Source organism: Canis aureus, chromosome 11 (assembly GCF_053574225.1).
Source record: "Canis aureus isolate CA01 chromosome 11, VMU_Caureus_v.1.0, whole genome shotgun sequence".
Taxonomy (NCBI): Eukaryota; Metazoa; Chordata; class Mammalia; order Carnivora; family Canidae; genus Canis; species Canis aureus.
Window position 1 is genome coordinate 33,337,346 of NC_135621.1, and position 21,708 is coordinate 33,359,053.

At 45.2% G+C, this 21,708-nt stretch overlaps 1 protein-coding gene and 1 long non-coding RNA gene across 9 annotated transcripts in view; one reads left to right on the forward strand and one right to left on the reverse strand.

The window, feature by feature from the left end:
- Positions 1–21,708, forward strand: part of SYN3 (synapsin III) — a 453,214-nt gene that overhangs the window by 38,936 nt on the left and 392,570 nt on the right. For all 4 annotated transcript variants that reach the window (XM_077914724.1, XM_077914725.1, XM_077914727.1 and 1 more), the window contains one exon: positions 15,616–15,673. In XM_077914724.1, coding sequence (XP_077770850.1) covers positions 15,616–15,673 — 58 coding nt within the window. The remainder of the gene's footprint in view (positions 1–15,615; positions 15,674–21,708) is intronic.
- Positions 1–21,708, reverse strand: part of LOC144323830 (uncharacterized) — a 65,923-nt gene that overhangs the window by 15,948 nt on the left and 28,267 nt on the right. For 2 of the 5 annotated variants that reach the window (XR_013389174.1, XR_013389173.1), the window contains exon 1: positions 1,926–2,065. The exons of 2 other annotated variants lie outside the window; for them this stretch is intronic. This is a non-coding gene — a long non-coding RNA (uncharacterized LOC144323830). Of the gene's footprint in view, positions 1–1,925; positions 2,082–21,708 lie in introns of those variants that run through there. One more of the 5 variants, XR_013389171.1, reaches the window with a different exon arrangement.

Sequence of the window (21,708 nt, forward strand, 5' to 3'; positions counted from 1 at the left end):
GAGAAACTAACACTCATTAACTTACCTGGGAGCTGCCTCTGCATCCATTGGACATTTGTGATAGAGACTTCCTGCCTGCAGGCACATCAGCTTTTCCTGCAGGACTCCATCCTAGATTCTTCTCCAACTTCCTATATTCTCTGAATCTCAATACATTCCCAGCTTTCTCCAGATCTATGCAGGCAGCCTGAGAATCCCAGTCTTCCTTTGCAGAGTTCCTGAAGGATGCTGGTCCCTGCCACCAGGAGCCGCCAGCAGGTGGCGAGCCAACCCCACTGTCCCAGGCGGCTTTGGCAGAGCCTGGGCTGCCTTGGTCAGCCCCCGCCCAGCCCCTCCTCCATTGTGCAAACTGTCTCCTGAGAGGAAGAAGTTGCTAAAGGGGAGAAGCCAGCTCACAGGGCCCCCTTTTTACCCCCCTTTGAGATGATAATGAAGGGGGAGATAGCCACTGTCTGGACTGAGAGTGAACCCACCAGGAACAATGCTGCTCCCTTTTTTCCTTCTCAGCCCCAGATCCTCTGTCTTCCCATTCTGGGTCCTAGACCTGCCTGCAGAGTCAAGTTTCCTTGTGGTGAGGGAGTTTGTGGGGAAACCCCCATCCTCTCCCTCCTAATGGGGCCAGCTTGCAGATCCTCTGAACCAGTGTGGGCCCCCCAAGGACTATCTGATACCTGCCCAGTGACCTGACTTTTCATCCTTGGAGGAGAAACAGAGGGCCCCAAAGTAACCTTTGCTGAGGTAAACAACTCATGGCTGAACTTTGTAAGATCACCTTTTGGAGTTGGCCCTGGAGGTGAGCCTGGCTAGAGCAGTGGCGTTTGGGGAACTTTGGACCAGCTCAGTAGTAGGTCTGAACTTAGGTTGGTGTCCTCTGGGATTAGGGGAGATCAGTCAGTCTTGAGAACCACAAGGGAAAGGAGAAATAAATAAATGGATTTCAAGCTCAGTATTTTTCAGCCCTACTATTTGTCTACTCATTCTCCTGCCTAGAAACTTCTAGCAGCCTCACTGGTCTCAGACCTCCAGTCTTGACCTCTTGGTTACCTCCCATGTTACCACAAAAGAGTCATCTTTTTGAAACACAGACTTGATCAGTTTGCTCCCATCGTGCACCCCTAGTTATAACCCTCTGTTGCTGCATCATTGCCCTCAAGTTCAGATTCAGTCATCAGCTTGCCTGCCTCCCTCTAATGCTGTCTCTGGCTCCACTTCCTGCGTATATTTATTCTGCAGGAATAACAAACAACCTGTACTTCTCAAACACACTTGCCTTAGCACATTCTGCTCCCTGCTACCTGGAATACCCTTCCCTATCTTGTTCACTTGTCCAATGTCCATTCATCCTTTAAAAGCCTGCTCAGGTGTCACTTCTTCTGTGAAGTCTTCCCTGGCATGCTCTACCCTGCCAGCAGTGCTAACAACCACCTCCTTTATACGATTTAAACATATGTCATTGTGCTACCGTAATTTCACACTGCATTATCATTGGCTGCTAGGTGGCTGTCTTTTCTGCCAAAACAAGGCCCATGTCTTGTTCTTCCTTATATCTCTGGTGCTCAAAACACGGTCAGTGTTCAGTTAGCATATGTCATTGCCTCCACTCCAGTCCAATGAGGATAACTTTTAATGGGTATAATGGGGCCTGAAAACTGCCTTACCTTAGGAGTCAGCAATGTAATACATATAGTTGAGGGGTTTCTGTTTTTACTCACCTAGGTATAAAATCTTGGCTCTTTATTTTCCAGTATGTGAGGGTAACTATGAGCTGCTATTCAAGATCATTAAAAGAAAGTTGGCACAAAGTTTTATTATTACCCACAGAATGTACCAGAACCCCAGATTTGATTTTGAAATCAAACACTGAATGTGACCAAAAAACAAACAAACAAAAAGATTGCTTATAATTGAGTTTGGGTTGGATTTACCTGTCTGCTCATGATTTTACCTACAAGATCTTCAGAGCCTGGATGGAGTTGAGGAGCGGGGTTGGGGTGAGGTGATAGAAGCAGCTAAGCCTTTGCCCCCAACCCCTCCCTCCAGTGGCCTGTGGAACTCTGGCTCTCCTCTCCTCTTACCTCACCCATGGCCTTGTTCCCAGAATGTCTGCTATTCCATTTCAACAATGATCTATTGTTACCTTCCCTTCAATTCTCCACCCTTCTCTATGTTTCTTTTTTCTTTTATTTATTGGGGAGGAAATGAAAAAAGTATTCTTGGTTTGAAACACTCCTCTCCTACTGCCCTTCCAGGCTGGAGTGTATCAGGACACTGTCCTACCAAATAATGATCGGTGATACCCATTAAACCATCTGGTGCATTTCTAGATTCACCAAGAGATGCTGTATGATAATTTATGTTCCCACCACCACTCACCCCACCCACTCCCAGATGGTGTCTTTGTATCTCAGCACCTACAACAGGGCAGGCAGTTAATTAGGAAATGTCTGTTGATTGAATGAGTGACTTCGGAAGTGATGAGTTATTGGTAAGGACAGGTAGGTGTGGTGACAATGAAACTAAGGAGTGAATTTGGACATTCTGAAATCCTTTTTTCCCCTCTCATCTCATTCTTAATCCAACAGAAAGTCACAGTATTCACATGAGAGTATTTACACCACAGAAATTGGCAAATGCTACAAAACACAGGGCTTTCAGTTCTCCCCCAGACTACTGGTTATTAATCATCTGCCAACACAGCACTGGTCGTAGGTACTTCCTGAGATGCCCAGGGGGCATAGTACAGGCAAGGAAGCAGAACACAGAGACCATACCCCTGCTCAAAGAACTGTTGGGTGGCTAGGCTGGGACTTGAACAGGACCAGCTTCTTAAAAGGAATTTCTGGCACCACAGCTCCTGGTAACCCTCACAGAGGACTTCAGTGTTTGGCAAGATGTAGATATTAAGAAGTCTTGGTTAAAAAAATGAATAAACACCCAAATGAATAAACTATGAGCAATTTGGGGTTGGGGTCATGTTTTCATCATTGTCATGTGGCAAACATTTGTGTACTTTCCACCACCAGACATTGTGCTAAGTAGTTTTCATAGTTTTCTAATTCAATCCCCCCAACAACTATATGGAGTACTTTTACTATTCCCATTTTAGAAATAAGGAAAACTGAGGCTCTGAGCCCAAAATTGAAACAGATGTCAGTGGCATCGGGGACCCAGCTCAGACCATTCTGGACACCCCTGTTCTCTCTGCATTTTTCCCCCTCCTACCTGAGCATAGGCCCTTCTGTGCTGTGTGAAGCCTCTGGCCTGCAGAGCCTGCCTGCTCAGGAGGCTCGCACATGTACACACACCCACACACACCCAGTGTCTGAGAGTAATGGGAGGAGACCGGGTGGCAGGACTCCATGTAACAGCACTGTGGCCAAGCACAGGATCCCAGTGACCTCACCCTCAGAGGAAAGTGCCCCACCTCAAGCCAGGCAGCCCCACCCTACTGGAGTCCCGTGGGCAGCTGGAACGATCTGGTGCCAGGAGGAAAAGGAGTTCCTATATCCATCCAGACACTCGTGATCTCAGGTTTGGGAATTGGATCCTTCATAGAAACTGCCTTTGGGTTATTATCTTCTTTTTAAGGTTCCAACAGGATCTTTTCTGCTTTCTCCTGCTGTGTTCCCATGTTAAATGTGTAATTTCCTAGCACATTTCAGACATGATGCCTACGGGAGTTAAAATGGGAAGGAAGATGAAATGCAGAGAGCTTGGGGCTGGCAGGCTGCAGGTCAGGGTTGAAGCCCCAGCTTTGCCATCCACCAACTCTGTGGTCTTGGCCAAGCTGCTTTACCTTTCTTTTCTTTCTTTCTTTCTTTTTTTTTTTTAAGATTTTATTTGTTTATTTATGAGAGATACACACACACACACACACACAGAGAGAGAGAGAGAGAGAGAGAGAGAGAGAGGCAGAGACACAGGCAGAGGGAGAAGTAGGCTCCATGCAGGGAGCTTGATGTGGGACTCCATCACCACACCCTGGGCGGGAGGCGGCACTAAACCACTGAGCCACCCGGGCTGCCCTACTTTACCTTTCTGAGCCTCAGTTTCCTTATCTGTAAAGTGGGGACCATAATGCCACTACTCTTGCCATTCCACGAAGCTCGCAGAACTGTTAAAGCCTCCAGTGAGAGCACATTGTACCTTCCCCTCACAAGTGTTGTTCCATATGTGCAGTTTGTTTGCCTGTGCTGTGGTCCTGTGTCAGAGCATAAGCTCCGGGAGGGTAGAGCTTAGGGTTCCTTTGTTTGAACACCATATTCTCAGAGGCCAGCATAGTACCTGGCACAAGGTAAGGCAGGATACATGAATGCTTCAATTAGCAAATAGATGCTCTTGCCAAAGGCTGATATTACTGTTAAGGAAGAGTTCAGGATTGAGGATGCCCTGGGGAGAGTCTCTCTCAGAGAACACAACTGCCATGGAACTCGAGAAGACTACCTAAGGTCCACATGCTATGCCCAAGGCTCCCCTTCCTTTTTGTACAGCTGGGAACTCAAAGGCTCCAGCTTCCACTTGAGGGGCTGAACTGCCAAAGGTTGCTTTGACTGAAGGCATGAGGGCTTCAGGGCATCTTGACAGGCCCCTCGAAGCCTTGCAGTGGGCCTAATTGGCCCCATGGTGACCAGGATATTTTGCTTTCCATTGTGCCACCTACAGGGGGTGTTTGGACTCAGAGCTGGTGTCACCTGCAGTACCTTTGGGGTAGGGTTGCTGGATTCAGAAAAAAAAAAAAAAAAAGAGAAGTACAAGATCCTCAGTTAATACTTAGATAAATAATGAATCAGTTTATCTCATGCAATATTTGGTATAGACTTATAATATATACTTAACACGTTGTCGGTTAAGAGTTGTCGGTTTATCCAAAATTCAAATTTAATTGGGTGACCTGTATTTTATCTAGATAATCTATTTATGGGGGATGGCAACAGAGAGAGTTGCCACATCTCGGCCCTGGTAACACAGTCCCAGTGAGAGGCTCCCTTTGCACTTCCTTGCCTTTTGGTTGGAGAACCAAAGCAGGCCCCCACATTGATCCCATTCTTGAAGGGCAGCTTTCCCCTCCCATGACAAGGACTGAGGACTGTCAATTACCAGCAGGGAGGAAGCAAAACTAGTAGAGAGTCCCACGGCCTACTGCCTGGGTCTCTTCTCCTTCTCACTGTGTGACCTTGGGAAGTCTGACCTCTGAACCTCACATTCTTCACCTGTGAGACGGGATGATGGTATATCTTTTGTGAAGGGTCATTGCAAAGATTAGAGATGATGGCTTGGCTAGGGCTGGTACAGGGGCTTAACTTGTCATAACAGGCACTGAAATGGTAACTGTACTAACAATTAATTGCAATTACTAATTGCTGATGAATATAATGGTGCTGGAAGCCAGGGGGAAGGAAGCCACTTGGCATGCTTCTCAGTTCAGTTGGATAGGCTCAAGGGCTGTCTTCCAGAAGCCCTGGAGGAGGGATAGCTGGATGCTGGTAAGCTGGCAGGCACTCTACTGTGAGGATGAGAAGACGAAGGCCTGGGTTGGTCCCCCCTAGACTCACTTGGGGGTGCTCACAGCAGAGACATGCACCAACCTGTTGAAGAGACGTGGCTTTGGGAAACAAAATCCTTACATATCCCCCCACCACTTCCTCTACCCCTAAACCTTTCCTTGAACAAGGCAGGCCCTGGCTGTTGCCAGTGGGGGAATGTAGGGGTGGAAGGGAGAGGGAGAAAGGAAAGGCCTAATGTCACCTTCCTCCTCACTTCATTCACCAACTCACATAGGCCACCCAACACCACCTAGAGTGGCTCTGGACTTCTGGACTTATCCCTCCCAATCTGGGCACCTGGCCTGCTCTCCTGCCCCTCCCCCTTGCCTCCCTGGCCCTGGCCCTGGTGCTGGGGAAGGGGAGGGGCCTTGGGCATTCCCCAGCAGCCTGCCTAGTCGCCTGGAGACAGGCTCCGTTTTCCCAGGCCCGGCCCCTTTTATCAGGGAGACAATGTGCGCACACAGTGAGGGCCTTGTGTGGCACCCAAGCCCCAAGCCCTTTGACTTGAGGAATTTTTCAAGTGCTGACCTCTCTCCGTGAGGTCTTCCTGCTGTCCAATCCTGAGGCCTGGTGCCCCTGCTGCTTCCTACCCAGCTCTTTCAGGGAGAGAAGCAGGAGGTGGGGGGGTAGGGGAACAGTGAAGAGCTGTCTCTCCCCTGGTAGAGTCTTCACCCTCTGAAACTGGCTAGAAAATCTGGGGGAAATGTCTTTGAGCAGAAGGGAATGTGGGGAGAAATTTGATAGATGCTTTTTCTTCTGGATTACTCCCTTCTCTGCTGATGCTGGATCTTAGTGGAGTCACTGTTCTCTCTGGTCCTCAGTTTCCTCATTGGTCTAATGATGACAGACTAAGATCACATTCCCCAAAAGACTGTTTCTATCAGAACAACATTCAGATTCCCAGGCACCTTCTATATTAGGAAGAGTTCTTTGTTTGCAAGAAAAAGAAATAGACTTTGGCTGACTTAGTCAAAATGGGGATATATTGAATGTGGTAGGCTCACAGAAGCAAAAGAAAATATGAAGACCAAAGTCTCGGAGAGACCAGGACCCAGGGCTCCACTGGGATCTAGGAGGCTGGGACTTGTGGGCAGCCTTCTCTAGAGAAGTCACCTCCTGCTTCCCTCCAGCCATGTGCCTTCTGCTCACAAATCAAATTCCTGGGGAAGAACAAACCTGGCTGGTTCCACAGTGTGTCCTGGGACAGTCCGACCAAGAACATGTGCTGGAGAACTGTTTGGTTTCTTCAATGCAAATGCAAATGGAGGTGCTGTTGCTGGATTGGTACAGGACAGGCCACACTGCCATGTGCCCTTAGAACCACTGAATCAAAATATCTAGAGTGGAGCTTGGGAAACTGTATTGTTTTTAAATGATGACGAGCCAAGTTTAGAAACCATCAAGTTAGAAGACTTCTTTTCATGTGGCTCCCAACTGGTAGAGCCAGGAACAGTGGGGCCACCTAAGCAGAAGATCTGTTTCAGTTCAATATATAGAATGGGAAAGTCATCCAAAGATCAAGTGGGCTGCCCATTGGGAGTGAGCCTCTCATCATTTGCACGTTCAGGTACTGGGCTGGCCATTTGGGGAAAATGTTGCAGAAGAGCCCTGAGTATAAAGGGATTGACCTATAGCCTTTTCAGGAGGTTTGAGCCTAAAGCTTTGTGTTTTTTCCTCTCTGCCTTTATGTCTCAGTAACTTCTCTGATCTTGCCTTGCTTTTCTCTGAAGAGTTCAGCTGTTTACCTTGTGAATCTCTCCTCTCCCTCCAAAATGTGGTTGTCTTGCCCAGGTCCTCTGAATGACCTTTTCAGTGTAGTCCCTCAGATGCCATGCATGGCTTTCTTAGCAATAGGTGTTCCAATGCTGGAGTCTACAGACTTCACCTCACCTCATGACAGCCTTGCCCTGGGGGAGGCAGGTCACTGGGCAGATGCCAGCCTCATTACAGAATGTCTCTTCTCCTGGGGCCTGTGGAAGCCTGCCTAGGATGTGTTTCCTTGGCAGGAGGGATGCTGTCTGTGATGGCAAGAGAGAGGATGGTGCTTTGTGTCCATTCTCCTGACCTCCCACCTTGGATCTTCAGGAAGGGTAAGGATGCGGGTTTCCTGAAGATTTGCACTGAGCTAATTGCCAGCTTTACAGGACTTCGTTAACTTAGGAATTGCCTGTGCCACTACTTCCAGGCAGGATGGCCAGTGACTGAAGGGGCAGGTGGTAGGAAAAGGCACAGGCATAGAGAAATATTTCCCTGCTATAAGGAAAACAACAATACATGCTTTATGACAAATGGTATCTGCCCACTTGGTTTCAGCTTCAGCAAAATGATGGCGCGTTGGAGACTGTGTTAGGTGTGAGAACTGGTGTCCCTTCTGAAGGTAGCAGCTGCAATTCACTCACTCAGTTGTTACCATGCAGGAGTAAAAGGCTGGTGTTGCCAAATCATTGATTTTTCAAGGGCAGCCAGAAATCTTAATTTTTTATATGAATTTACTATTTTGAAATTATAAGTATAAAATTTAAGTCCAAATTAAGACTGTGGACTTCATGAAGTTTACCAGTTGGTAACTTCTGATAAAGAAGACAGGAGTCAGGATGAATAATGCAGTCTAGCCCTTCTTCTGGGTCTGTCTCCCAGCTAGATGATATGTACTCTTTTGTTTAGTGCAATACCTAAGGTCTAGCACAATACTGGGCACAGAGTGAACCTTGGATAGATGAGTGGATGAATGAATGGATAAGTAGTTGTATAGATGGATGGATGGGTGGGTGGGTGGATGGATGGATGGATGGATGGATGAATGGATGGACAGATGGATGGATAAATGGGTGGATGGATAGAGGGAGGGAGGAAGGAAGGACAGGAGGGAGGGAAGGAAGGATAGAAAATAACTTTTCTCAGCCTTTTTCTTCTGTTCCCTGTCCTTTACACCTTGACAGGGCCCACACCCCCTTTCTAAATCAAACATTCGATATTCTCATGGTCCCCTTCTCATCCTCCTTATACCATCTAAATCCCTTTTCTGGAATGACCAGATATTAGTCACTTGCACCTTGTATGAATTACCTTTCAGTATATTACCTTTCCCATGGGCATTTCCCCAGGTTGGACTCTTAGTAGATGCTCATTAAATGTTTGCTAAGTGAATGGCTTAGCTTTCTAAATGTTAACAAACTCCTTTGTGTCATAAAGATTGTGGACTTTCAGATATTTATAGGAATGAGGGTGACACAGTGTAGAGTCTCTGGTAAGGAAAGGGGTAAAGACTGAGATGACATTCTAGCCTGATATCTGTAGTCATGGAGAGTGGGTGGCAGATGACTTTGTTTGCCCTAAAGGCCTGTACTGGGGAGAAAGAGGAGATCCCAGGGAGTAGTCAAGGCAGGTTTCCATTATGCTAGACATGAAGCAGGAGTTCCATTTAGACCAAGGAAGATACTGCTACTTCCTCCTCTTAGAGAAGAAATAACATGTCACTTCCCTGGGGACACACCCAACTGGCCTCAGCCCTCTACCCATCCTGGTGAAGGTCAGAGGGGAAAGGGATGAACATTAAATGCCTGCCATGTGTCAGGATGTGTCAGGGATATTATTCATGGGCACTTATAAATGAAACAGGCTTGGAAAGGTTGATGCCTGTCTGAAGCAACATAAGGAAAGAAACAGCAGAGCTAGATGAGACCTACGTCTGTCCCAATGCTAGCAGTGCCCATCCTACCTCTTTACTTGGAAAAGAGAAGTTCCATCTTTCAGCCCACTGGTGAGCAGCATACTTGCTAGCACATTTTTGGCAGCTTCCCAGAGTCCTCCAAATCTGCATCCTCATTTAAGCCTTATGCTAACCCTGTGGGTAGTCTTCCTGTCCTTATTCTACAGATGAAGAGGTAAGGGCTTGTCCAAAATCATGTAGCATTTGCCCCAGCTGCCAACTCAAATCTAGGTCTTCTGCTCCATGCCTGTCGCTCATTTTTTCTACACCTTTAGGATATGCCCCAGGAGAATTCATCACCTCCCTAAGCACCCCCAGCAGCTACCCATTTTGTTTACCCTTGTCTGTGCCTTTCACACATACACACACAGCCAGACCCTCTCATATTCATCTTGGTGGCCCTTGGCCTTGACAAAGAAGAGGCCCCAAATATTGGATGCAAGGATGGATGAACTGGGCCACTTCACAAGGGAAGTAGCCCCTGACATTTAGACTAGACTGGGTGTACCTTTTTTGGGCTGATGTCCTGTGTGGTCATTGTCCATTTATGAGTCTCTCCCTCCTGTTAGGTGATAAGCTTCCTTAGAGCCTGCAGGCCCTGGCCCATAATGATGATCAATAAATATGTGTTAAGCATCTTCCAAAGCCTTCCCTGACCAACCTAAGTCAGATCTCCCCTGCTCTCCACATCTTATCCTCTATCACTTTGTGCATTTTATTCTTAGTACTCACCAGTTCTTTTTCACCTGGTTGGTTTTCTGACTTTTCTGGGAGCATGAGCTCCACAAGAGCAGGCACCATGTCAGCCTTTTCGCCTTATACCTAATAGGGTGCCTGGTCTGTACGAGGTTCAGTACATAGTGGTTACATAAGGGAGTGAATGGTGACCAGATCTACCCATAAAAATCTCCTTTCCTGTTACTGTCAGAAGCCAATGAGGGGACATTTGTCATACTCTGTGGTGTGGAGCTCTAGTTTCTTACCTCCATAGATCTTTATATGGGTACAAGGGGCCTGGCCATGTCCTTCCTCTGCCTGATTCACTGGAGTTCCCTAATTGCAAGGTGGTATGGAGAGGCTGCCCCATAACTGGAGGATCCCCTCTGGGAGTGGGAAGGGGCCAGGCACATTAGCTATTTTTCAAGTAAATAATGGAGCTAGAATGGATCTCTGAATTGGACCTCTGTGTTCAAAAGTCCTGCTTTTGCCACACCTCCATCCAGCCTAGGTGCCATGTGATTCTCCTCATCTTACTGACCGGGAAAGCCTTGAGCATGTCTGCCTCCAGTGGTTTCCTGCATGGTCCGTACTCCATCTCCCCCTGCTTAAGTCCAGGCCATGAATAAGCAACCAATATGTTACATCAGAAACGTGAGACTCCCCTCCTAGGGCCAGTTCCCTGCATCCCTGCCCGCCCTCTCCCTACAGGGGTGACCTGTGGAAAGAGGGCTGTGTCTGAGACAGAACATTCCTGATCCCTCCTCCCTGGGAAGGGCATAGCCAAGGCCCAGCCACATTGACTCTACATCCCAGACACATTTATTAGGAGGGTGCCGCTTGGACACAGGTGGATCCTGTTTGTGCTAATTCTCCTCTTCCTTCTGCCCCTGCTGTCGCCATGAAAGAACTCAGTACCCACTCCTCATAAATCTCTCTCACACACCACATCCCGCCTCCCCAAACTTGGGATTTCCCACCCCAGGCAGCACTGGTTTTATAATATTCTCCTTCCTGGTGCCTCTGATGTGGCAGTAAAATATGAGACCACCCACAGAGAAGGAAGCTTACTGGAATCAAGAGTTTCCCCCACCCCCTTCCCAAGGCCAAGGCCTGAGTGATTGGCTGGGATATTCAGGGATCTCATTATGAGAATAAACATATTAGGGCAGTAGGAAGAGGTCTGTATTAGGGAGACAGCCTTCGGGCACAGTGAGGCCATCAGTTTTGCCTGAGGTCAAACAGCCAGGCAGTTACAAAGGCAGCAACCCCAACCCCCAAGGCATCTAGAATTCCAAACCATCCCTACCCTTCCCTCTGCCAGACAGAACTGTTCAGAGGCGGCTCAAGCCTGAATGAGCCCCCGGCAAGGAGGCAGCAGTCTGTGTGGCCTGTCAGGAGACAGACTTCTGACTCCCAGCCAGGCAGGGGGATGGACTGCCTGACCCCCAGCTTTAGCCCGAGTCCATCTGCCAGGCTCTGCAGTAAACATTCCAGAGATGGGCAAAACAAGTGTTTCTCCTGGGAAGGTGAGGCCTTGTGAAGGCCAGAGCTGCTTGGGTGGTATTGTTATAGGGTAAAGTGCTCTGGGTTCTGGTTAGAATCGAGTTGAGGGCTACCAGTCAGTCATTCAGGTTGGACGCTGTACAAGGACCCCACATCATAATCAGTGCAGAATTGTAAGTGTATTACAGCGGTGTACCAGTAGATGACAGTAAAGTGTCTTAAGGACAGAGTATGCTGTGACTTATCCCTGGAAGACATTGTTCATTTACTCAGTGCGCAAACGTTTGTTAAACATGTGTGTTGTGCCCTGGCACTTTGTACCAGATACCAGATGCAGTGAACATTGAGACAGTTTCAGGTTTCTAGAAGCTCACAGACTAGGTATGTGGGTGCAAGGTAAAAACAAACACCATGCAATCACAACATGGAATGATATGTGTTTTAATGGTTGTTAGTATAGGATGCTGTATGGAACCCCAAGGAGGAACCCCTAACTCAGCCTCATTGTGGAGGAGCACTTTCAGGGAAAACTTGATGGAGGAGGTAAGTGAAGATCTTGGAGACAGCCAGGCAGAGAAGAACAAGAAGCCATCCTAAGCAGAGAGAACAGCCTGTGCAAAGTTTCTGAGGCGTCAAATGTAGGATGAGGCTGGGGAATCACAGGAAGTTGTGTATGTCCATGAGGTGGGCAGAAAACCAGAGGAGAAATGGGCCAAGTCAGCAGGGTCCAGATCATGAAGGACACAGAGGGTCTGAACAGAATCCCCAAAATCTTGAAGCTTAAGATCTAACTCACCATAACGCTTAGAGATTTTATATGTCATTGACAGAGACTTCACCTGGAACGTGTGGGGACTGATCCCTACCATTTCTTCTCTCAGGGTTGATATTAGAGTCAAATAGGAGGAAGGATGTAAAGGTACTTGCAGGCCTTATATACCAACAGCATCTATTTATTATTATCGTTGCACTGATGGAACAGATCAATGTGATGTGAATCACATTTCTGTTTTGCAACCTCTGTGAGGGCAAGATTATGTTTTATTTGTGGATCCCCACCACATAATACCCACAGGCATAGAGAAAACATTTAATAGTTCTTTGTTGTTGATTCTGTGGTAGGCCCTGGGCTGTGTACTTTGGAGCTAAGAATGTGCAGGAACTGTTCTGAGTGCTTTTATGTATCTTATCTTGGTTAGTTTTTACAGCAACCCTGTGAGTTAGTTACTAGTAGTAACCCCACTTTCCAGGTGGGGAAAGTGAAGCACACGGAGGTTGGAGGTTGAGTGAGTTACCCAAGGTTGCACAGTAAGTGGTAGAGCTGGGATTTCATCCATGTGGTTGCCCTGAGTTAGCTACTCTATTGCCTTGTTGCATAGAGAATCAGGTGAATTTATCCCTACAGGCTTGGCTATAGATGTTATCACCCTTGACAAATGAGAAAACCATGACCCAGAGGGATTAAGTACCTTGGCTTAGAACATGTGGTGAGTGAGTTGTAGAGCTCAAATTTTGCCCAAGTCTTGCTTTTTCAAGTGTACCAGTGATTGTTCTCATTAGTTACCCTCTGAGGTCTCACCTAGTACTTCTTTTAAACCCAAGCTAGAAGGAACCTTGCTTAAGTCTGATTCCAGCCCTTACCAGCTGTACCCCTTCTGACCATGGAGGAGGTCTCTGCACAGGACCCTGTAAATGATACCTTAGACCATGCACTGGATACACAGAACCCTAGAGTTCCTTGCCCAAAGGGACCCTGGCCCAATTCCATGCCCTCTGGAGACCAGTTCCCTGATTAATCCTCCCAAGGCACAGTTGAGGGGGCATGAGTGAGGAAATGAAGCATGACACATAGGCTGGGCCATCCATGAGCCTGCACAAAAAGCCTAGGTGGTGCAGGACAGAAAGGAGGGTGGGAGGAGGATTAGGGAGGAGGGTAGAGACCAAGATATGGCGATCCCCATGTTGCCTTGTTCTGAGTAGAACCCTAAGAATTCCACGAAGTCTAAATTCTGATCCTTCTAGATCATTATGAAGTTGTATTTGTCAAGGAAGGAAGACAGAAATGTTTTATTTAAATGTTTGCTGGCTTTATATATCAATTATAAATATTAGACATATGATACATAGGCCTTCATTTGTTCTTTTGCCCCAGGCCCCACAAATATTAGAGGTGGACTTATCCCAGTGTCTGCAGTTTGCTGATGCTACCTTTAAAGGTTTGTGATAAAATTCACAAGCTAGGTGGAAAGGTTCCCTTTGCATGAAGCCTCACTGCCCACATGTTTTGTCAAACACCATGCCTGAAAGAAAAAAGACCACATCTTCCTTTCAAGTCACAATAACAGCTCCTATCCCACTAAAGTTTTGCCTAGTTGACAGCTAAGTCTGTCAACATTGTGAGAAAAAGTAATGTTAATATTAGAGCTATCAGTCAGTGATTTGGGCAGTCTTGGAAAGAAATGAACTCCATTGTCATCAGCTGAGTGTAGATAGAAACTCTTTGGAAGCAGGCAGACAGAAGTTTGGTCAGAGAATTTGTAGAAAGGATTCTTTCTTTCCAAATGAAAGGTTGAAAAAATAGCAACATGGATGTTCCAGGAAAAAAGAATAGGGGAAGAAACTAAGAAGATTGTTAGATGACTACTTACAAATTATTGATTTGAACTCAATCACATGACCACACCTAGCTGAATAGAGTTGGGATATTCATTCTTGTGTGTGTGTGTGTGTGTGTGTGCGCGCGCGCGCCAATCCATAAACTCTCTTACTTTGTGAAGGGGAGAATGGGTATTGGAATAAAGAGCTGTCTCTTCCCTAGAAAGGTTTATGGAAATGCTTAACACAGTGCTCAGTTTACAGCAAATGACTAAGAACTGTTAGTTTCTTCATACCAAAATCCAAAAGAGCAAACGGAAACTTTTATTACTTTTGCCTTGTGTGTGGGAGGACGTCTAAACCCAGAGTACCCCAACATTTGCTGCTATTTTTCAAGGTTGAACAAAAACATAGATGTGGAATTAGAAGAACAGGATAAAGTTCTTTAGGCAAAACATTTTGTCTCTCTGGGTTTTGGTTTTCTTTTTTATAGGTTGGAAATAATAATGCTTTCTTCATGGTGGTGGTTGGAAGCATTAAAGGAGAAAGGCAATATAGGTTAAAGCCTACAGCACAGTTTCTGGCACAGAGTAAATACTCAACGAGTGGGTTTTTTTCCCCATCTATCTCTTCATTCATTTATTCATTCAAATATTACTTGAGCTCCTACTGTGTGTTAAGCACTCTGGTAGGTGTTGAGAGTATTTGTTCTTTACCTCAAGAGGCTGTGTTATATAGTATATTGAGACAGAAGAATTAAACACAGTTACTGATTATAACTAATTATAATTGTAATAAGTACTATGAAAGAAGAGTATGAAAAGAGAATTGATATGAGAAGAGAGATGAGGGGGCCAAGATTGGGGTGCTTATAGAGAAAAAATGGGCAAGTGGATGGATTTGGGAAATAATTAGAATATAGAGTTAGTGGGTATGGGGAGAGAGAAAGAGAACAAAAATGATGTCTATGTTTCTTCCTTGAGCAGTAGGTAGATGGGATGCCATTTACTGAGAAGATAGAAGTAGGGGTGTAGAGGAAAGATGATGGAAGGATGGCTGGCTGGCTGGCTGTCTGGATAAAGGGACAGATGAGGGCTGCTTCATTGGACAGATTGACAAATGGACGAATGGGTGGACAGATAATTCATGAAGTATATAGAGTGTAACTCACTAAAATAATAAAATAATTCTCATTACTTATGTAGGATTCTTTATTTCATTTGATCTTTAAAATAACCCTTAGAAATATGTCATGCAGGTATTAATATCTTCCTTTTACATATGATAAAATTGAGGCAAAGGGAGGTTCAGCCATCTGGCAGAACCAGAACCTGAGGCTCCAATCTTCCCATTCAGTATTCTTTCCCTTCTTGCACACAGTACATACAAATAATAAGAAAATCAGTCAAGGTAGGAGGAGAGAGCATGAAGGTACAGATGTGTCTGACATGCACTTCTTGGGGTAAGTAAGGCCTTTGGAAGAAGGAAGAAAACAGTAAAGCAGTCTGCACTCTTACTCAGTAGCTTTCTTCCTCTCTTTCACAGGACCAAGTATTTTCATGGAAAGAAGGTGAATGGAGAGATTGAGATCCGAGTGGAGCAGGTAGGTTGGAGCTAGGTCTTTTATGCTATCGCCTTGATGTTTTCCACAGGGGAGTCATTCCCAGGAGCAGCCTTGATCCTCATGTTATGTGGCTACCATGAGTCAAGATTACCAGAAAATCCTGGCTTATATATGAGAGTTTTATTAAATTCCAGAGTCATTTAGCTTAATGGTTTTTGTTTTAGCAGCAGAACCTTTCTTCAAAGGAAATCTCAAGTAGGAGGCCATTGTGCAAAATAGAGACAAGTAGAGACAAGAGAACTGATGAAATGGGCGCGGGGAACCCAAAAGTCTGTCTGCTCCATCCTGTTCCACTTTCCTCCAATTCCCCCAAAGCCCCCAAGGCATCTCCTTGGAACCACTGGAGCCAGAGAGCACAGTGGGTTTGAATCCTGGCTCTCTCATTTAATCGGTATGGGGCAGGTAACCTAATTATTCTATGCCTCAATTTCCTTGTATCATTGTTGGGATTAAATAATTTAAAACCTCAAAGAGTTATGAATATTGGCTCTAATATCAACATCCAGGCACCTCATTTATTGGGAAAGAAACACAGACTTGTTCAAGGCTACATAGGAAATCTGTGGCAGAATTGGGACTAGAACTTATGACCTCTAGATCTAGGGCTCCTCCCATTCATTCAGTATATGCCAAGCATCCTGCTCAGCTTTAGGAGAGCTAAGGCTCAAAGCCTGGGCTCTGGAGCCAGACTTTAGGTCTGAATCCCAGTGCCACTCCTTACTAACTGCAACTTTGATTGGGCTGTACTAAGGTCTTTGCAGCTCAGTTTCTTCATCTATACAATTGGGTAATAATAGCATCAATTTCATAGGGTGGCTATGAGGATCAAATGAGTTAGTCTCTAGGTATTTGGAATAGCACCTGGCACTTAGTAAATGTTATTCATTTATCATCATCATCGATGTCATCATCATCATCATAAAAGACAAAGAGTTAACAAGATAGACAAAGTCCCTACTATAAGATGAAGTCAGAAAAGTGCAATAAGAAAATAGAGGGTGTGACTTTTTTTAGCATTCTTTGAGTTTAGTGTGTTAGAAGAACAGAAAGCCTTTCTGAGTATCCAATTTGAGTTGGCTTAGTATTAAAACACCTTAAACTTGAATTTCAATTTGATCCTGTGGCTTTCAAGTCAGTCCAATGTCTACTGGTTTTCCTTCCATGGCAAAGAGTAGGTTATTTTTGTTCACTTAACAAATATTTGTCAAATGTCTACTTTGCTAGTTCACTAATATGTGGGAAAGGAGGATATAGAAACAGAGGCTCTGTCCCAAAAAGTTTGTGGTTTAGGAAGGGAGGCAAGATAAGTCTTCACAGAACCTCAGTGCAGGTGGAGTCCAGGAAAGGGAAGTCCAGACTTAGTGCCAAGGGCAGCAGAGGCCACAGGGAGTAAGAATGGCTCTAAGGAGGAGGTGGTATTTAGAGGGCATCTTGGAGGATGGGTAGGATTTCAATAAGTGGATATAGCCACATGAAGTGTACATGAGATGGAGCAGTGTGAGCAAAAGTAAGGGGGCTGAAGAATAGAGAGTGTGGAATGGTGAGATTCCAGTTTGGTTGACTCCAAAATGGGGCACATCATCTTCTCCTAGCCCCAACTTACTTGTCCTCCCAAGTTACCTCTCTCAATAAGAGTGTCACCCTCTACCTTCCCATTAGTCAGAAACCTGCACAGGCTCCTGGATGCTTCGCCTCCCTCCACCACTACACCCATTCAGCCACCAGAACCTGTTGACTTCACATTCCATGTCTCCAGTCCACGCACTTCTCTCCATCCTCATTACCTAGATCCTCAGCTGAACCATCATCAGCTCTCATCCAATCTTTCTCATCAATAGCCTTCTAACTCTTTTTACCCACTTCCAATTTATTTTTATTATTAAAGCTGCAGTGATCTTTCTAAAAAACCAAATAGATTCTTTAAAGTGTTAGCTTCTTTTAAAAAAAGATTTTATTTATTTGAGAGAGAGAGAGAAAGACAGCATGAGCAGAGGGGAAGGGTAGAGAGAGGAGAGAAACAGACTCCCCACTGAGCCGGGAGCCCAATGTGGGGCTCAGTGTGGGCTTGATCCCAGGACCTTGAAATCATGACCTGAGCAGAAGGCAGACACTCAACTGACTGAGCCACTTAAGGCCACTAAAGTGTTAGCTTTTAAATCCGTTCCTCAAGGACTCTTCCTTTCATACCTTGATCTAAATCCGCTAACTTGGTTATTCCCTATCATAGCACCCAATTTGGCCTTCTTAGCCCTTATCCATATATTTAGCTGTGGGATTATTTGCATGAGCATAAGGACCATGACTGTTTGGATCTCACTTTGTTAAGTAGCACACGGCCTGGCACATACTAGAACTAAAGAAATATTTGCAGAATGAATGACTGATAGATTCCACAGATTCCAGGCTACTTGTCAGTTTCCAAGGGAGATAAATCATTGCTTCTTAATCCCCCTCAAAAATCTGTTTTTTTCATAAACCATCTGGTAAATGCTCAGTTGCCAGTTCAGCCAGCCCTGTCTCATCCCATTCATGAAAACCCCAGAGACATGTTTTAATTTTACCCATTTATCTCAATGATGCCCCTAGCCCAGCTTATGGGTATAAAATCTATAAGTAGGAGCATCATTGGGAATTGCCCTAAGAATAACTCACTCGGCTCTGGGGACACTCAGCCAATCAATGAAGGCTACAGTCATACTGGAAAACATTGGCTTATTTAGCATCATCCTGATTTCTAGCCACGCCCCTCCATAGAAGCCAGAAGGCAAATTAGCCAAATAGCAGGTTATTTGGGCATTTTTCCCTGAAAGACATGCCTTCCTAAACTCATCTTAGAGTCTGAAATGATTGTTTTTTTCCCATCTGGATGAATGGTTGGGTCACATAAGCAACCCCCCAGGAATCTCACACGTATCCTCTCACACTGAGGAAAAGTCTTAGGATGGAAGCCACTGTTTAGTCTGAGCTGGACTCACATTTTGGAAGTCTGTCTCCCAACTAAGGGCCAAATTAACCAGATAATTGCACTGTCTGGGTTTTGCTGGACAGAGCAAATGAGTTAGTTGTGGTTGGCCTAGAGGAAGCCTCCGCCTCTTCTCTCCACCCTCTTCCCCCCAAGTTCAAAAACTGCTTGCCTCAGCACTTACAGAGCCAGGAATCAAGAAACCCTGGGGAGGCTGGGGAGGTGTGTGTGTGGGGGGGGCTGCATCATGTTTCATTCCATTACCCAGAATGCCCTATTGACTCTGTGGGACCTCACAGCAGTGTCCTTGGAGGGTCTAAGACGTTTGGGCCAGGGTGGTTGACCTGTCAAGTTCTTTTCTGTTTATATTTGAGCAGAGGGTCTTTTTCTCCATAGGTACAAGTCACCCCTCAATGGGACTAAACAATGAGGTTGATGAATGGATTAATATTGAATAGACTCAGTTCTGAGAGATGAGCAGACTAGACTTGTTCGGACAGAGCCTTGGACTTCTTTCCTCTCTAATAAAAAAGACTACGATTACAATGGTCAGTCTTTCCTCAGTGATAATAGAGGTACCAAGGCATAAGCAATGACAGTGTCCTGCTCTAACAGATGGAGGGAAAGACAAGAAGGTGAAGCATCTGACCTTGGCTCCAATGGAGGAAGCTGGACAAGCCACAGATTTACATATGAATGCCCTTGGAGTCCTGCTCCCCCTGTGATATTGGAGTTGCAATAGGGTTAGGTCGATGTGTGCAGATCCCAGGAAAGGTTCTTGATGCAACTGCTATTCACCTTCTGCTCTTTATATATTTCCTCAACTCAGATGTCTTAGGGAAGCAAAGGTAGGATTTTTTTTCCTCAACATATGTAGACACTCTTATAGTTTGGCTATTGTGGACATTGCCGCTATAAACATTGGGGTGCAGGTGCCCCATCATATCATTAGTAGATTTGTATCTTTGGGTAAATGCCTAATAGTGCGATTGAATGGGAAGAAATCAGAGAGGGAGACAAACCATAAGAAACTCTTAACTGTAGGAAACAAACTGAGGGTTGCTGGAGGGGTGGTGGGTGTGGGGGTTGGGGTACCAGGTGATAGGAGGGCATGTGATGTGATGAGCGCTGGGTGTTATATGCAGCTGATGAATTACTGAAGTCTACATCTGAAACTAATAGATGTACTATATGTTGGTTAATTGAATTTAAATTTAAAATAAATAAAATAGTTTAAACACTCAAAACCATCATGTATATAATTTTGCATGCCCACTTCAGCTTTCTATCCACAGTTCTCAATGGGTCAACCTTTCTTAGAATGAATCTTTGCTGTAGATGTTATATTGACCATAAAGATCATGTGATATTTCAAGAAGTAGTTGTCAACAAGATAGAGAAATAGAAGTTGGATGTTAATTCAGATCAGTGAATTGGTAACAAGTTGAACATTACCCCCATTAGGAAATGATTACTTGATAGAGATACACCTTGAGAGAAATACATGTAATAGCAGAGCCCTTGGCTTTATTCTTCTACTTAATTGAGACTTGTCAAATTATATTTGCTGATGACTTGAAGCTGAATAAGAGAGAGAATATGCCATGCTAAGCCTGATACAAGCGAATTGAAGGAGGTTGTGATATAAGGCCCTATGGAAAAACTCAGCTGAAGAGGAGCAAGATTAGGGAGACTTTGCTTATTAAAATCACAAGGAGGGGGAAGGGGATTCCTGGGTGGCTCAGCGGTTTAGCGTCTGCCTTGGGCCCAGGGCGTGATCCTGGAGTCCCGGGATTGAGTTCCGCATCGGGCTCCCTGCTTGGAGCCAGCTTCTCTCTCTGCTTCTCTCTCTACCTCTCTCTCTCTCTCTCTCTCTCTCTCATGAATGAATAAATAAATAAATAATCTTTAAAAAAATCACAAGAGGAAAGAAAAGACCTAAGATTTGAACAAATTCTTAATATCTGTAGAGGAAGTCTAATGTGGAGGTTAAGATTGTGACTTCAGAGTAGGAGGGACCAGAGGTGGATCTCAGCTCTACCATATTTTTTTGTGTTGGCCTTCTATTTATAACATTTATATGCACGTTTTGTCATCTGAAAAATGAGAGTAATAATTTCTATCCCCTAGAGTTACTGTGTCGATTATATGAGTCAGTGTAAGTTATATGCTTAGCGTAATTTCTGGCACATATGTTAGATGCTCAATAAACTATAGTTATGGTTGCTATTCTCCCAAAACCTGATACCTCTTTAGGCTGTGTTATCAAAGTACAGCATTTAGAATCCGGGAAGGTGCTGGTACATAAACACACATGCACACACACACACACACGCACACCCTTACACCCCTACACACCTATACTGTCCTGGTCAGATGCTAGGGACAGGTCCAGTTTTGATGTCACATCATAAGGGGGTATTCCACAGAATGCCTTGTGAAAAGAGTGATTGGAGTCAGGGGAATCTGACATCTGTGAGCAAAGGGTATCAGTATAAGGGACTGAAGATGTTTAGTCCAGAGACAAAGGTCTTTCAGAGGATCCCATCTACTCTGTGTAGTGTCTACTACCTGAATAAAGTAGGTGAAAATGGTAACAGTTACCATATGTTAAGCACTTACAAGATCAGGCTAGATGTTTTTCATTGTTGAATGAGCATTGTCATTGCCTCCATCTTAAAGAATCTGAGACTCAGAGGGAGTAAGTGGCTTTCCCAAGGTTGCCCAACTTAAAATTGGCAGGAGCTTGTCTTTGAACCCAGGCAGTCTGACTTCAAGGCCCTCCTATATTATCCACTGCATTTTTCTGCCAGTGGTGCAGGTATTTAGAGCCATAATCGAATGTGTTGGTTAAGTCACATCCATAATCTTATTCCGGCCTCACCACAACCCTTGGAGATGGTTGCTATGATGCTCCCTGTTTGGCAGATGAAGAAAATGAGGCTCAGAAAGGTTCCATAGCTAATCTGAAATGAGTGATAAAAGTGTCATGTGTGAGTGTGCTGGAAAAACCATCCCAGATTGTCTCACTGGGGTTACAGTTCAGGCTAAT